The sequence below is a fragment of the Sceloporus undulatus genome, chromosome 1 (genome assembly GCF_019175285.1).
Source record: "Sceloporus undulatus isolate JIND9_A2432 ecotype Alabama chromosome 1, SceUnd_v1.1, whole genome shotgun sequence".
NCBI lineage: Eukaryota > Metazoa > Chordata > Lepidosauria > Squamata > Phrynosomatidae > Sceloporus > Sceloporus undulatus.
Window position 1 is genome coordinate 125,831,609 of NC_056522.1, and position 16,168 is coordinate 125,847,776.

The 16,168-nt window shown below is 40.3% G+C and overlaps 1 protein-coding gene across 7 annotated transcripts in view; it reads left to right on the forward strand.

Moving 5' to 3' along the window:
• The window catches only part of COL12A1 (collagen type XII alpha 1 chain), a 149,696-nt gene that overhangs the window by 109,862 nt on the left and 23,666 nt on the right, over nt 1-16,168 (forward strand). For all 7 annotated transcript variants that reach the window (XM_042463100.1, XM_042463148.1, XM_042463111.1 and 4 more), the window contains 8 exons: nt 789-827; nt 928-1,066; nt 3,224-3,366; nt 5,974-6,083; nt 12,155-12,304; nt 13,563-13,640; nt 13,777-13,863; nt 15,433-15,486. In XM_042463100.1, coding sequence (XP_042319034.1) covers nt 789-827; nt 928-1,066; nt 3,224-3,366; nt 5,974-6,083; nt 12,155-12,304; nt 13,563-13,640; nt 13,777-13,863; nt 15,433-15,486 — 800 coding nt within the window. The remainder of the gene's footprint in view (nt 1-788; nt 828-927; nt 1,067-3,223; nt 3,367-5,973; nt 6,084-12,154; nt 12,305-13,562; nt 13,641-13,776; nt 13,864-15,432; nt 15,487-16,168) is intronic.

The window sequence follows — 16,168 nt, forward strand, 5'->3', positions numbered from 1 at the left end:
AAAATATCATATACAAACAGCACCAAACTAGAGTGGGTGACAAGTAAGTTCTGGTCCATTTGAGGATTCCCATCCTTCTGACCAGAATCAGTTGTCTAGTTACAACAACAGTGGGTCAGTGAAATTTTTATCATCTCCTTAATACATTAATTTATGTTTGATCTCTCTGCCACCCACTCAACAGTCACAATGCCCTTGGAATGAGATGCTTGCAAGTAATCTAAAAATGCTGGGAGGAACATGGGCCAGGATCCATTCAGCTGCAGGCAGCCTCCTTGTATACATTCCTGCAGAGTCAAATGTGACACTTTGCAAGTTGTATTAAAATGCTGGATGACTGTGGGTTGGCAAAAGTGTTTAAATTAAAGTGTGAAAAGCAATTGGCTATCCCTGTCTTCAGTTAGGATCCCTTGGGCTGTGTGCACCTTCCAATGTTTGCACTCTGCCTGCAAAGTTGTTTGGGTGTATCCAAAGTGACATTTGATGTAGTCTGAGAAGCTGCAGGAAAGGGCAATCAGCAGGGTGTTTTCCCCTCTCCTCAGTACATGCACAAATCGTTTTACAGTGACAAAATACTGGAAACATGTAAACTTACCAGTTCTTTCCTCAAAAACATCCACAGGAGGAGTGTTTACAGTAGTCTTACCCTACTTGGCACTCTTCAGATGTACTGGATTACAACTCCCATCACCTCAGCCACACAATCACTACTTATGTAGGACTACAAATTAAGAACATTGCTACTGCTCTTTGGTTATTTCATTTGACATGCTTTTCCTCTGTTTCAGCTTGCCCTCTCATGTACTTGGATGGCTATACCTCTCCTGGTAAGATTTTAATTATATACGAAATTCTCCAGCCTAGTAAATGTCTCACTTCATATATATTTTCCCTGAAATCCCTCCATTCTTTTATTCTCCCTTCCAGGTTTCAGGATGCTGGAATCTTATAACTTAACAGAGAAGTATTTTGCTTCTGTACCAGGAGTTTCCTTGCAGTCAGGATCCTTCCCCAGTTATATGGCATACAGACTTCATAAAAATGCCTTTGTCAGCCAGCCCACAATGTAAGCTCTTTTCTTGGAAAGCTTTTTAATTCTGGGGGGAGAGTTGCCCACGTATGGAACATATGGAACAAATAACTAATGGCACTGGACACTTACTGGGATAAAGGGGGACACCTGTTCAGTCAACAGCATAAAGAAATGCGCTCTGCAAAAACTGCATCACTTTTTTCAAATAATTTTTGACTTCTGTAGTTGTTCAATGTATCTAGGATTTCTAACCCTCTTTTGGTTTTTATGCCAATATATATTTTTATGGACACGGCAACTGAAATATATTCTGTAAAAGCTATCCACTTCCAAACACAGGAATCTTACTGGTGTGCAGAGGAGGATCTTAGCCATGGAGCTATAAAGTGTTGTATGGGACAGTGTACTACTAGCTGTTACCATATCCTTCCCATGTGAGGGGAATATTTTCCACCTAATCTCAATGCCTCCTTTTGCCAGTAGCAGAGGGATTCTGTAGGTATATTGGCATTTATAAAACAACAACAACACAGTATTGTTTGGATACACTAAAGCCCCAAATCAATATACCAAAATCAAGGCAGAGTCACAGTTTGGGGTGGGGGAGACCACATTATTAAAGCATTTGTTTTGCAAACAGAATGTCCCAGGTAGAAAACCTGTAATGTCTTCTTTTTGAGCCACCTCTGACTTCAAATCTTACAGAAATGCTATTTGTCAGAGTAAATGGTACTAGGTTCAAGGGACTAGTGGCTTTACTAAGGTACTCCAGTGTGGTAACTCATGTTGCCACCCCCAGACTGCTTGGCACACACCCCAACCACCCCTCTCTGCCTAGGGTTGCCATTTCACAGCTTCTGGCGGGACCTTCCAGGTTTTTTGACCTTGGGGAAGGTTCCATCCAACCTTTGCATTAGGTCCTGGGGACAGCTGGATTCTGGTTCTTGTCTCTCCATCTCAGCCTCCCCTTCCCAACAGGGGCAGTGCAGCATCCATTTCTGTGGAAGAGGCTGCAGCCAGGCTTCCAGCTCCTCCATCCCCATCAGCCAGGCTGAGGAGGAGGAGGAGCTTTTCATTCAGCTGAGCCGAGACTAGAGAGACCTGTGGAGGAGGCAGGTCAAGGGTTTTCTTGGAAAGTTTGTTCAGAGAGAGTTTGTCTTCCCTTGAGGCTGAGAGAGTGTGATTAGCCCAGTGGGCTTTTTTTATTCTCAAGGAAGAGATCGAACCCAGGTCCTCCTGCCATGCTTCCTCAGATGCATTTAGTCTCAGAGGTGCAACAAGTTCTCTATAATATAAGGATTTATATAATTTTTTAAAAAAATATTATTTGTGGCTTTTAGTCGGTTGTGTCCTCCATTTGCTTGAATGTCCTACATTTTGGCCTAAATTTTGTCTTACATTTTTCTACATTTTGTCCCAGTTTGGTGGTAGTGAATTATGGCAACCCTATCTCTGCCAGGCAGGCAGCCTCTTCTAGTATCCCAATGTAGAAGAAACAACTGTTTTTTGGTTACTGGCATTTTAGAGTTCTAGCAAAGGATTTACAATTAGACTATGCACACTCCTCCGGTCCTTAATAATGACTTCCACTTGAATGGGAAAGAAAAATAACTAAGTAAGAAAACTGAAAAACATGGAGGATTTACACCAGGGTCTGAATCATGCAACCTTCCAGATATTGTTAGCTTGCAAATGATAGCAGCCCTAGCTAGCATAGCCCATGGTGAAAAATGCAGGAATTTTCATTCTAACAATATCTGAGACATTGCATGTCTCACCCTTGGTTAACAATCTGCTCCCTTTTTTCATGACCTTTTGTTTAGTTTTCTCACACAAAGTAGGTCATTTGAGGTTCCTTTTATGTCTTCTGCAGCATTGATTCTCAAACTTTGATACTCCAGGTTTCAATTTCAGTTCCCAGAAGCTCAAGGTTGCTTGGCCAGTGGTCAGGGATTTGGAGAGATGAAGTCCAAAATACCTAGAGGACCACAGACTGAGAACCACTGTTTTATATTATACTAGCCTTGTTTAGATGCTGAACAAAGATCTGTGGCTTCAGGATTTTGAGTGAATCAAAATTTTGGTTACCTCCTTTTGAATGTTCTAATGCAATTAAACAGTTAACACAGAGACAATTTCTTACAGTCTTTTCTGTGTTTTGATGAGCAACATTTCTGCTTTCCTTATTAGGGAAATTCATCCAGATGGATTACCAAAGGCTTACACTATCATATTTTTATTCCGTCTTCTCCCGGAAACCCCCACTGAACCATTTGCAATTTGGCAGATAACAGATAGAGATTACAAACCACAAGTTGGAGTTGTTCTTGACCGTAAGAATTTTTTTCCCAGCTTAGTATGAATAGAATGTAGGAATGGTAATTTAAAGCTATGTTTCTATACTTTCTTTTCTAGTATTTCAAGCTTAAAATGTTATTCTTACATAGTAATGTTAATGTAAATGTTGGCAAATTTATCATTCTCAGAGATCAGCTGTGTATAAAATTCAACAACAGACTGGAACTAATTTGCACATTTATATACAATTTGCAAAATAATTACAAGAACTCAAGCCAAGGTGGCTGATGTAGTCTGTTTTTTAATTCAGGCAGTGTTTCTATCTGAGAAGCTTATCGCACCCATTTCCTTCCCGTTATGGGAACGGGAAGGGGACACTTGGGGCCGCACATCACTGAGAAAAAACAGATTTTACCACACACCAAAGTGACTCAAAATGTTCCCACTTGCCTATAAAGCGGATCATGAAGTGAATTAAGAGGTGTCATTCCCACTGATGCCCAAATTAGTTTCTCAATGCCCTGGAATTGTTTCCACTGCGATTCGATTCAAAATTGAATTATATCGTATAATGCGAATTAGACGCCTATAAACCAGTTTAAAAAAATAATAGGTTATAATGCGGGTTATTTTTGAAAGCGGGGTACGATTCGCTGTATCCGAATGGGAACGAAAGGGTGTCTGATTCAGGAACCTGGAGATGGGAGGAGCAGTGTTCAAGGGGCTGGCTTGGGGGTGTCACCCTCTTTGTTCTATTTCTGTATCACCAGCAACATTTTCTTCCATTCCATAGCCTTTCCCCCAGTGGATTGCAACCTCCCCTCTGCTCCTCATTCATAGACCAATGTGTGAGGAGAGCCATTGAACACAATTTTTAACTATTCTTTTTTCACCTGTGCCTGAGTGCCTGAGCAGCAGATGGGCTTTGCAGTACATGCCTGCTTGATCGCCCCCCAGACAGCCCAGGGAGCAATGGGGGAGGCAAAGTGATTTTGGGGAAAGGAGGTTCCTTCCAGAGGAACTATGGGATGGGCTTTGCAGTACATGCCTGCTTGATCATCCCCCAGACAGCAATGGGGGGGGGGGGGGCAAAGCGATTTTGGGGAATGGAGAGCCTGGTCGCCCAGGGATCTGAGGGAGGGGGATTGAGCCTTATCTTTTCTCTTCCCCAAAGATTCTCTCCCCAATGAAGCCAAGCCTCCTTCTAGTCTGGGGAGACACAACAGCAGAGCCTTAGATGCAGCCAATTTTCATTGGCTGCCCTAAAAATAAAAAAACCCTAGACTTGTGACGTCTGAAGCCTATGCGCTTGATTGACAGCTTGTGGACACAAATGGGAACGGGGAGCAAGTTAATCCGCTTTAAAATAAAACGATTTAAAATAAATGGGAACGAAAACAGGGTCTAAATGAATTGAGGTAATTTGCTCCTTTTGGTAATGGAAACGATGGAAAAAATTCGAATTATTCCCGGAACATAATCTGAATCAGAATTGCGCCAATATAATCCGTTTTATCTGCCAAGTGGGAACGCCCCCTTTGTTTCATCTCAAAGTGCTGATTCTCTTTATCAACAGTGGATGAATTCCATTCTGTGCCATATGAAGTTTGATAATATAATAGGTTAAAATTTACTTAGATCCCAAGAGCTCTAAAATTTAACTTTACCATGCAGAATGAGTGCTACGTGTTTCATCTAATTATTGTTGGTATTGTTGCCATTTAAACAATGTGAAGTTGAAGGCTTTCATGGCCGGCACCCATAGTTTTCTGTGGGTTTTTCGGGCTATGTGGCTATGTTCTAGAAGAGTTTAAGAGGAATAAATTCTTCTAGAACATGGCCACATAGCCTGAAAAACCCACAGAAAAGCCATGTAAACATTTAGAAGAAATATACTTTTATATGGATTTTCAGGATGCTTTCGGGCCATTGCAGTCACGGACGGGTTAAGTATGGGGAGTGATTCTGTCACTATTTCGTCCTTGTGTGAAAATCTCTCATTTTCTAAGAAGAATATATTTATATTCTTTATATGTTTGCTTAGACATGTACAGGATGTACTGAACATGTACAGGATTTCAACACTGTAGAACAATTCTGTTTGGGTTAAGGAGAGAAAGTGAAATTTCACTTCCAGATCTGGCAACTAGACAGAACTGAAGGTGCGAGAGGGCTTCAGCTGGCTATTCAAGATGTCAGAATTCCCTGAATTGTGGGTCTGAATTTTAAATGAGAATACAGCTTTTCAAGAAGGCTGGGATTACTTGTCTTAAATCCGAGGCTAATTAAATAATACAGTTTGACACTGCTTTAACTGCCATGGCTCAGTGCTATGGAATTCTGCGGTTTGTAGTTTTGTGAGATATTTAGCCTTCTCTGTCAGAGAGCTCTGGTGCCACAACAGACTACAAATCCCAGGATTCCATAGCACGGACAGTTAAAGCGGTATCATACTGCATTATTTCAGCAGTGTAGTTTACACTGGAGTCAGGTAAATTATAAACACCTATAAATTAAGATATGTTAATTTTCCTGTGTTTTGCTGCTAGTTATATGTTTCAAGAAATTTTACTATATGCAATGCTAGGATAGTGATTATATGTGCTAAAAATTGATTTGTAATAAAATGTCTTTCACCCTAGCATCCAGCAAAGTATTATCATTCTTTAACAAGGACACAAGGGGAGAGATTCAGACAGTTACATTTGAAGGTGATGAAGTAAAGAAACTCTTTTATGGAAGTTTCCACAAGGTACAACAATTGTGTGAAAATTATTGTAACAGCTACTTCTTTAAAATGGGGGAAAACATCTTGACTTGAGGGCAATTAACAACAACTAACAACAAAAGTTATAATTAGACATAATGCTAATATAACTCAGTTCAAGAAAATGTTATTGTGTTCGTACCATTAGTACAGATTGAAGAAACACAATCAGATAACATTCGGAATATGTCCTGTGCAATATGCCTGTTGGCTCAGAAGTAAGATCTCAATGTGTTCAGTGAAACTTCTAAGTATAGCTTTGTTATGAGAAGTTATCAAATAGAAGAGTATAGTCCTGCTAAATTTACACAAGTACAGTAAATTACTGTGACAATGGGGTTTGATATTTCATTTGAAAGGATGCCCGAAAATAAAGAAGAGAAACATATAAGACTTAGTCTAGGCCTAAATTCTATTGTTAGTCCAAACTAGAGCAAAGCAACTGAATCAATGACACCTTGATATGTCAACATTTATAAAAGCTCTGCTGATTTAATGGCTCCAGTCTTGTTCAACCTGGATTTAGGACCTAGATATTGGACTTATCAGGTTACTTATCTTCTGCTTGCTAGGTCTAGCACAACTCAACACGTGGCAGGGTTATCATGTGATGAAATACCCTGTCCATACGCCACATAATTGGGCAATAGTCCAATAGAAATTCAGAGAAACTCATTGCACTATGGCCCTCACTCACACAAGGAATGTCACTAAACGAAATGACTGGAGGTGGAGAAACTTGTATAATATTGGCAATACTTATTCATCTATATTATACTGTGGCCATCCCAATACACAGACCTGATGGTGCTGCTGCATGCACAGGGAATAGATGTACATGCACAGGAAGTTTATGACAATGTCATTTGAGGAAAAGTTTAGTGCTAGGCATACATGAGTCATCTTTCCATTGAAATGAAAGAAGACGTTTTTGTTGGAGGAAAAGTACCCTGTGTATATCAGAAGCCCCATGCTTGAAGCAGAAGACTGAGGGCATGTCTACACAGGCCATTTAAAACGGATTATCCCCCGCCCTTATGGCACCTTGTCTATGTGATGCAAGGGCAAAGCTCTGATTTGACTGTCTTCATGATGTGAGGCCAGTTCTACACTGAATCTGCTTCATTCTTGCTTTAAAACAGATTTTAAAAACTTACTTTTTGCTCCAGATTTTCCAGGACAATCTGGAGTATGGGAGGCTGTTTACACATGCGTTCCACTGTGCCACCTAATGCCACTGCTGCTGGCATGAGCCACTCTTTATGAGATCACAACAAGGCATTCAGCCATGTGATTAATGCTGGGCACATTGTTTCTGATCTCAGAGGGAGTGACTTGTGCCAGTGGCAGTGGTGCCAGGTGGCATAGTGGGACAAGTGTGTAGACAGTTACCTGACATCCCCCCAAAGTGTGGAAGGAATTGAGGTCGGCTTTGGGGACAAAATACTCTGCAAGCAGCCCAAAGTATTCTGGCCATACCGTGAAATAAGGGATGAGGCTAAATACAAACTGACACGGGAAATCTCAAGGTATCTGCTTCGCAAAGCTCATTTTACACATAAACTGTATATGAATTCTGGAGAGAGGGAGTGAAAGATAAGGAACTCCCAGCTGTAGTAAAAGAGAAAAATTCACAACACATTTGAAAAAGTTTTTTTAAAAAAATCATCCCATGTTAAAAATATGCCAAACTATTTTTAAAGATTTATATTGAATCGTGACAAAATATCATTTTTTCCTGGTGTCCATTAACTGAGTTATGCACTCATTCAGTGAAAAATAGTTAACTTAATCTTGGCTATTTGTGGAAATTTGTTTTGGCTTACTTTTTTGGACCTTGTGTAGCATGGGTATAGTGATAGTTTATGAAAGTCAATTGGGGAATATATTGGCTTAGTAATACAACAATTAAAATCCTGTCAAATAACTCTTATAGAAACAGATGGTTTTTATTCTTTGTCTTCCCATTATGGGCCAAACTACATGTGAAGAGAAGTTCTTGGTTTTTTCTTTTTTGGCAAACTTTTTTTTTTAAAGTAAAAAGCTCCCACAGGAGACTGAAACTGAGAGACAGCGGAGAAGAGCTGCTTAACTCTTTCCTTTTCTGCTGTTTGTAAGCTCAAAACCATCTCTAGCTGAATTCTCACCATAGAAGGTGAAAACAAGGGGAGTGAAGAGGATGGAAAAAATAGTTTTTGGGGGGTGATCTTGCACAAAAAAAAAAACAGCAGGAGGAGAAATGATAATAATATAATAAAATGTATTTATATGCCACTTCTCTATGCAACACAACCAGGGCGGCTTACGATTAAAATAATGCAATCCTATGACCCCATGGCCCGCCCACCCCCCAAAAGCAATTAAACAATACACAATTTAAAACATACCTTAAAATGAATAGTCAGATCAACAATAGCTATAGCATAGTTCTGGGGAGGTAACAGGTTCCGATGTTCAGATTTTTGTGGCAGGAAAGGCCTGCCGGAAGACACCTATATTTATAGTTTTTTAAAAGCTGTTTAGGCTGGTAATATGGTGGATCTCTTCTGGCAGGCCATTCCATAATCTGGAAGCGGTTGCTGAAAATGTCCTCTGGGTGGTTGCAGATAGTCTAGTTTTTATAGGTTGCAACAAGTTCCTCCCAGAGGACCTGAGTGTGTGGGGTGGATTATATGGAAGGAGATGGTCCCGAAGATAGGTTGGACCCAAGCCATTTAGGGCTTTAAAGGTCATAACCAACATCTTGTACTGCTCCTAGAAGCTAATAGGCTGCCAGTGGAGCGATTTTAAATATGGGCCCCATACAGACAGGCCAAAATAAAGCTGCTTCAGGTCACTTTGGAGGTATGCTCCAAAATGATGTTTAAGGCGGGTTACAGACCACCCATTTGGGGCGGGCTGTACCCGCCCCTTTCCCTGGTGTATCAGGGCCTCAGCGGTCAGAAAGGCAGCTGCTGAGGCCCCGATCCGCCGCTTTTCAGGCTGCGGGGAAGCGGCAAAACGGCGCTTCCCCGCAGCCTGAAAAGGGGTGTCCCTGGGGCTTCAAGCCCCAAGGACACCCCGCGGCGGCGGGGAGGAGGAGAAAGGGGCCGCTTGGCAACCAAAACGGAGCTCCTTCCTGCTCCGTGCTAAGGGCGCACCATGCGCCCTGGCGCGGAGCGAGGACATCATGTCCGCACTGCCCCGTATAGAGGCAGCGTGGCCGTGACGTCCTCATGGCGGCAGCCGTGTGGAACGGCCGCTGCCATTTTGTGCGTGCAGAGCGCGCACTAGGGTTAAGGGTGTGTGGAAGCACCGCCCCTTTCTAACCCTAGTACGCGCTCTGCGCGTACTAAAGTGCCCGTATGTAACGGGCCTAAATTATGCATGTGTCCTAAGAGTCCGGAAGCCTGCTTTGGATATGCTACTAAATTGGTTCCCATATGTTCTGAATGTAAAGGATATTGATGACAAGGTTATCTCTGCCCTTAGGCACTGGGAACAGGAGAAGGCAGATTTTCAGGGGACCTGAAGAAATGGCCAAAACTCTCATTCACAGTGGTTTTTTGATGAGGAAAAAAAAAAGTGGAGATTGTTTAGGGCTTACCTTTATTATCTGAGATAGCCTCCTCATAGCACTTTTCCAGAACTTTTCATAGGTATCTATCTGCTTCCATCTCTTTGCTTTTTCTAAGTTGCCATTTTATGGGACCATAAACACTCACTTAACTCAACCTGAATGACCTGCAAGGCAGCCATTGTTTTTCTGTTTCTTTAGAAACGCTATTGCAGTTACCCTTACCTCTCAACTATCCTGGGGCTCATTCACACTACAGAACTACAGTGTTTTTATTCTGCTTTCCCATGATTCCATCCTGTGGTATCCTGGGTTTTGTAGTTTGGTGAAGTACTGGAGCACTCTGACAGAAAATTATAAACACCCTCCCTAAACTGCAAATCCCGAGAGAGAACCATGGCAGTTAAAGTGAAATAATAGCACTATAATTCTGAAGTGTGACTAGGCTCATGCTCTGGTCAATTCTAAGTCTTTTCAACCGTAATTCCATTGAGCTGATAGCAAATACACTTTGGTCTATGAAATCTAAGAATGTGATTTACTGAAAGATTAATGTACACTTCCAATAGAATTACAAAATAAGTGGTACGTTTCTCTTCATGTACGGATAAAGAGGCAAAATTTTGACATGTCTTGTTTTTTCATTCTTTTTTAATATTAGATATGAGAACAAATATTCAGGCTATGCATAAATGCAATTTCTAGGGAAAAGCCCAACAGATCATATTAGGACTTAGTTCTGTATCAAGAAGTCTGCTGCTGGTCTGAAATTATGAACCATGTTTCTGTTAAAGAACAGATTAATATAAACATCTGTAGATAAGCAGTTTTCTGTCCTTATGATTCAGCTGTAAAAATAAGAGAAAACTGGAAAAGATGTACTAAAATACAGCTTTGGATCTTGGCTGTAAAATGGCAAGGAACTCTTGAGGTTTTAAGCCATTGATGAGAGAACTGTATTAAACTTCTGTTTGGAAGCTGAATACAATGTTGGAGTGGTTTCTCATTTCTCATGGATTTGTGGTTCAAATGTATTACTCAGCTTTTGATCTTTGTCCCATAATATTTTGTTATATAGAGTATTCCAAGAGAAGCATATCCCGCTTATCCAAACAAGATCCTTACCAGATAATCATAGTTTTCAAATTATGTAAAGCAAACAGTATGAAGACTGCTATTACAAAGCTTGCAAAATATGTCATTAGTCACATTCATGCTTTTAGTTACATTAGATGATATCCCTCATGATGATAATTAGTCAATCACCACGCTTCCATTTTTTCCTTTGGATGGCGAAATGGAATGACTGGAAAAAGAACATTTTGCAAAATGCTCATATTCAACAGTTGCAAAGTTTTTCCAAGTTTATGATTATGTTGTTTCATATTCTGAGTCTTAACACTGTAGAAATGAAAAACATTTTTTAAAAAAGATGGAAGGTATAGTGGATATGTTACTTACATAATTTTGCTTTGGCTTAGCTGAACCACATATCCTAATCAAGGCCCCACTCTGTACAGTGATGTTCAAAGGTGATCCACTTGCTTGTGAATTTCAGCACATTTCAGTGGAGGGAAAAACATTTACTAGAATCCAACAGGGTACAAATGCTGAAAGGAAAGTTTTGTCTCAGTGCATTTGAGTGGAGGACACATTCTCCTTCCACTGCAACCCTCACCCTGTGAACTTTCAAAAATCTCTTCCTGCAGGGTTGGAAGCCTTCTGGAAAAAGTTTGCTAGCTGTTCTAAGGGCAGCTGGGGGAGGAGAGAAAAAGAAAGCTCCTTCCTTCTTGTTGGTGTCGCACTGCCAGTGTCACATTGAACCTAGGGGCAAAGCAGAAGGGTATGCAGGAGCGGCCTCTGGCCACTCCACCTGCAGTCACCCCCTGAATGGGACCACAGTTATGGCACAGCCAGCTCTCAAAGCGGGCCACCACAGCGATCCAGAATGGGCTGCCATCAAGGAGCAGATTTTTGCCACTCCTTTTGTGGCCTCGACGTGGCTTAGGAAGCCTTGAAGTAGCTTCCGGCCACTTCAGGGTTGTGTGTCATCTACACCCCCCCCCCCAAGCAACTAGAAGCCACTCTATTTGTTCCATCTGTTTCAGGCCCTAGATTCCCTAAATGAAGCTGCCACTTCATTAAGGTACAGTCTAAACTGCATAAAGTATCTAGTTTGACACCACTTTAACTGCCAAGGCTTCATGCTATGGAATTCTGGGATTTGTAGTTTTGTGAGATATTTAGAAGTCCGAGAGCTCTGGTGCCAACTAGAAAGGATTCCATAGCACTGAGCCATAGCACTTAACGCAGTTTGAAACTGCATTATTTCTGCAGTGCAGATGCAGTCCCAGAAATAAATTCTTGCATGTGTTTGACTCAATTCATATCAGTTTCCTTTCATCCAAGAAAGTGAGTAACTTTAGATATGTACTTAATTGTGTTTGAAACTCAAAATCATTCCTAAAACATATTTCTTTTAAATACTTCCCCCCTACAGGTTCATATTGTTGTAACCCCCACAAGTTCTAAGATCTACATTGACTGTGTTGAAATCATGGAAAAACCAATTAATGAGGGTGGAAATATCACAACTGATGGTTATGAGATCCTCGGCAAACTACAGAAAGGTGACAGGAAAACAGCTGCAGTAAGTATTTGAGTTTACTCATTTATCATTTCAGACTGCAACCAAAGTAAGTTTTGAAGTCCTTAATAAGTTTTGAAGTTGCTTAATTTTGAAATCTTTCACATAAATGATAAATAAATGTATTTATCTTGTAAGTGTTTTCATTTGTTTCCATAATCACATATACAGTCATCCCTTCTAATTTGCGAACTTGGAGTCTGTGGTCTCGCTTTTTGTGACGGCAAAGCAAAGAAAGATTATAATGGTGTGCTCATGGGAGCGTGCCCATTACAATCAATGGGCTTTGAATATATGCTAATTTCCATTTTCGGGAGGATGGGGGTCCAGAACAAATGACAAACTGTTGTTATGAAATGTTAGGAGTTTATTAGTATAGTGAATGGCAACCAAGACTACAAGTACCGCTATAAAGACAGATTGCTTAAACTTTCATAGTGAAACCTTACTTCATCACATGCATGAAGCAAAAAGGATAATGAATTGCTACTCTGATTTGCATACAAAATGCTAATGTATATCAGAAATCTACAGAGTAACTCGGGATCAGTTTTACCCCATAAATTGCCCTGAATAATTAAATGTTCCATTTGGTGTAGGTAAGAGTGTTAGTATCCTGACAGTAAGTCTGTCATGAGTTTCAGTTAGAATTGTCACATGATTGAAACATGTAACCAAAAAAAAAAAAAAAGGTCTGGAAAACTGTCACAACAAAATTTTGATTCAAATAAATAGGATATGGACATATTACTGTCCTCCATCCTCAGTATTCATAAATGTCCATCATGAAGATATGAAGATATTCCCATAACATTTGCCCTAGAATAGAAGTTGAACTTCTGTTCTAGTGGTATCAACATCTGAGTCAATAGCAGCATGACTCAGTCTTAAGAGGGTTTAAGTTGCATAAACTTTTGCTGGGAAAAATATTTCTATTGCTTGAAGTAAATTTCTCTCACTGCAATTAGATAGATAGATAGATAGATAGATAGATAGATAGATAGATAGATAGATAGACATATATCTGTGTGTGTGTGTGCGCACGTGTGTGTATGTCTGTGTAAAAAGCATCTATTTCATTAAACAACTCTTGTGTGTGCCTAATCTTACCTAATACTCCCCTGTGTTGCAACCATCAGTATTATAACATAATGGCACTTACACTATCCAGGCTGAAGGTCAGGGATGATTATTCCATGAGTATGTTCTTGACATTTCTTACAGATACAACATTAAAGGCATTTGTGTTTTTCTTTTATAGCTTGAGATCCAGAGCTTTGACATTGTATGCAATGCAGTTTGGACCAGCAGAGACAGATGCTGTGACATTCCTTCTAGGGTAAATATAAAGGAAACTTAAAGCGAGATTCAAACTGAGATTCTTAGAAGTTTTTTTCCCCCAGCACTGTAATGATCAATTTCTCCTCCCTTTTTTGGGGGAGACAAGTGACAGAAGATTGTTCTTTAATTTTCAGAGGGATGAAGCTAAATGCCCATCATTGCCAAATTCCTGCACATGTACGCAAGACAGTGTTGGACCCCCAGGACCGCCAGGACCTGCTGTAAGCAGAAATTTAAATATTGGGATTATTAATCACATGAATATATTGGAAAACCAAAATGGCTGTATTGATCTATGGCAGGAAAAGTAAAAAACAAGCAAACCAAAACACATAGGTTTTTATTGGGACCTGCCAAATTGCCCCCAAAATGTGCAAGCTTTCAGGTTCCCCAGAACTCTTCATCAGGCTAAGTGGTTGTAGGGGATGGGGAAAGAAACAGAAAATGTACAAGCTTCATTTATATACCGCTTCATACTGCCTAAGCAGTGTTTAAGCGGTTTACAACTGTAAGCTAATTTGCCCCCAACAATCTGGGTACTCATTTTAGCAACCACAGAAGGATGCAAGCTTGAGTCAAGCTTGAGCCCTTTTGCTGGTCCTGAACTCGCAACCTTGTGGTTTTGAGTGAGTGGCTGCAGTACAGGCATTTAACCACTGCGCAAGTTCAAACATTACACAGGTATTGTGCTTATAAGCTCTGCATATCACCAAGAGCCAGTGATAATTGCAGGAAAATTTGTATATTCAACTCACCAATATTTTTTTTTTTGTGAACTATGAACAGGGGGCTGACAGAGGGCAGGAGCCACTGTCACTGGTATGAACACATACAGGTTGAGCCTCCCTTATCCAAAATGCTTGGGACAAGGAGTGTTCCATATTTGAGATTTTTTTCTTTGGATTTTGGAATATTGGTATTTTCATACCAACATAATGAAATATCTTGGAGATGTGACCCAAGTCTAAATTTATATTTAATCTAGACCCTATACATATAGCATGAAAGTAATTTTGCAATATTCATAATAATTTTGGGCATGAAACAAAGTTTGTGTACACAGAACCATCAGAAAGCAAAGGTGTCACTGTCTCAGCCATCCATAAAAACAGCTTTGTTTTTGGAGTATTTCTGATGCCACAGTTCCAGGTAAGGGAGGCTCAACCTGTATCAGCTTTTACACATTTTGGGCTACATATAAGGACAGGATATTTCAGTAGTGCAGAAAATGGGAATTATGTTCCCCATTACCACCACCCCTAGCATGAATTCACCCAGAGTTAATTACACCTAATTGGCACTAATCCAATGGAGATGCAAGGTGGAAAGTGGGTTGGGGCAAGAGGATTTGAAACAGGGGGCAATATATTTTTGCAGGGGAGTTTTGTTGAAATAAATTCTCCTTCCTCAAAGCAGATCACTGAAATGGTGAAATTGACCAGGTCACGTTAACAAGTCTATGTTCATTTCACTCCTAAAAGAAAGTGGGTTGGAGGTGGAAGTAATGTTTGATTCAAGTTCTGGAAAATGAGTGTAAAGATTGTTCAAACAAAAGCTTTCCTCAGGAGTAGAGCAACCTGTAGCTCCATATTTACTGATCTAGATGTAGGCCGCATCTGTATATGCACTGATTTGCCAAAGTGGAGATGGTAGTTTTTCTCCTTGGTCCTCCAGTCAATTGTTACAGTGGCTAATTTTATGCGCATGCACCCCCCCACACACACACACATTTGTAACAGTGTTATGTATGTTTATTATTTACATGTTAATGTTGCTTTGTTTGTTTTCAGGGTGGCCCAGGTACTAAGGGTCCAAGAGGTGAAAGAGGCATAAATGGACCTCCTGTGAGTATTTGCATAGAGTAGACTAAGGGGTGAAAGGGGCATCCAGGAATGGCCAGAAGCTGCTGCCAGTCCAATTGCCCTGGGGCTGCGGCGAACACACGCAACAGTCCCAGATGGACCGTGGCAAGGAGTGAAAAGAAGCCGCTCCTTTTGGGGCGGGTTATCCTATTGAAAGAGAGCCTAGAAACCACTGCAAACAGCCAACACATTAGTTATTACTCAGAAATAGATAGTTTGTGAAGGATGTTTTGGAGGTTAATTCAGTTCTGGGGGAAATACATTCCAGATACTCTTTCTAATCTCTGAATCCCAATTTTGGGAAAAAGCAGAATACAAATAGTAATAATGATAATGATAATAATAATAACAACAACAATAAGTCATTTTAAAAAAACAAACCCAAAACTCCATAAGAGTGGGAAATGGCCACTCTCCCCCCCCCCATGAATCTTTTTAAAGGTCTTTTTAAAATAAATAAATAAACAAATAAATAAATAAAGGGTGAGTCTACACTGGCCAGAATACTCTGAGAGCAGCTTGAAATATACTGGCCCCTAAACTGCCTCACATTCCCTCCGTTACCTGTGCATTCTGAAGTGACAACAGGAGGCTGTTTATTATTATTATTATTATTATTATTATTATTATTATTATTATTATTATTATTATTATTATTATTATT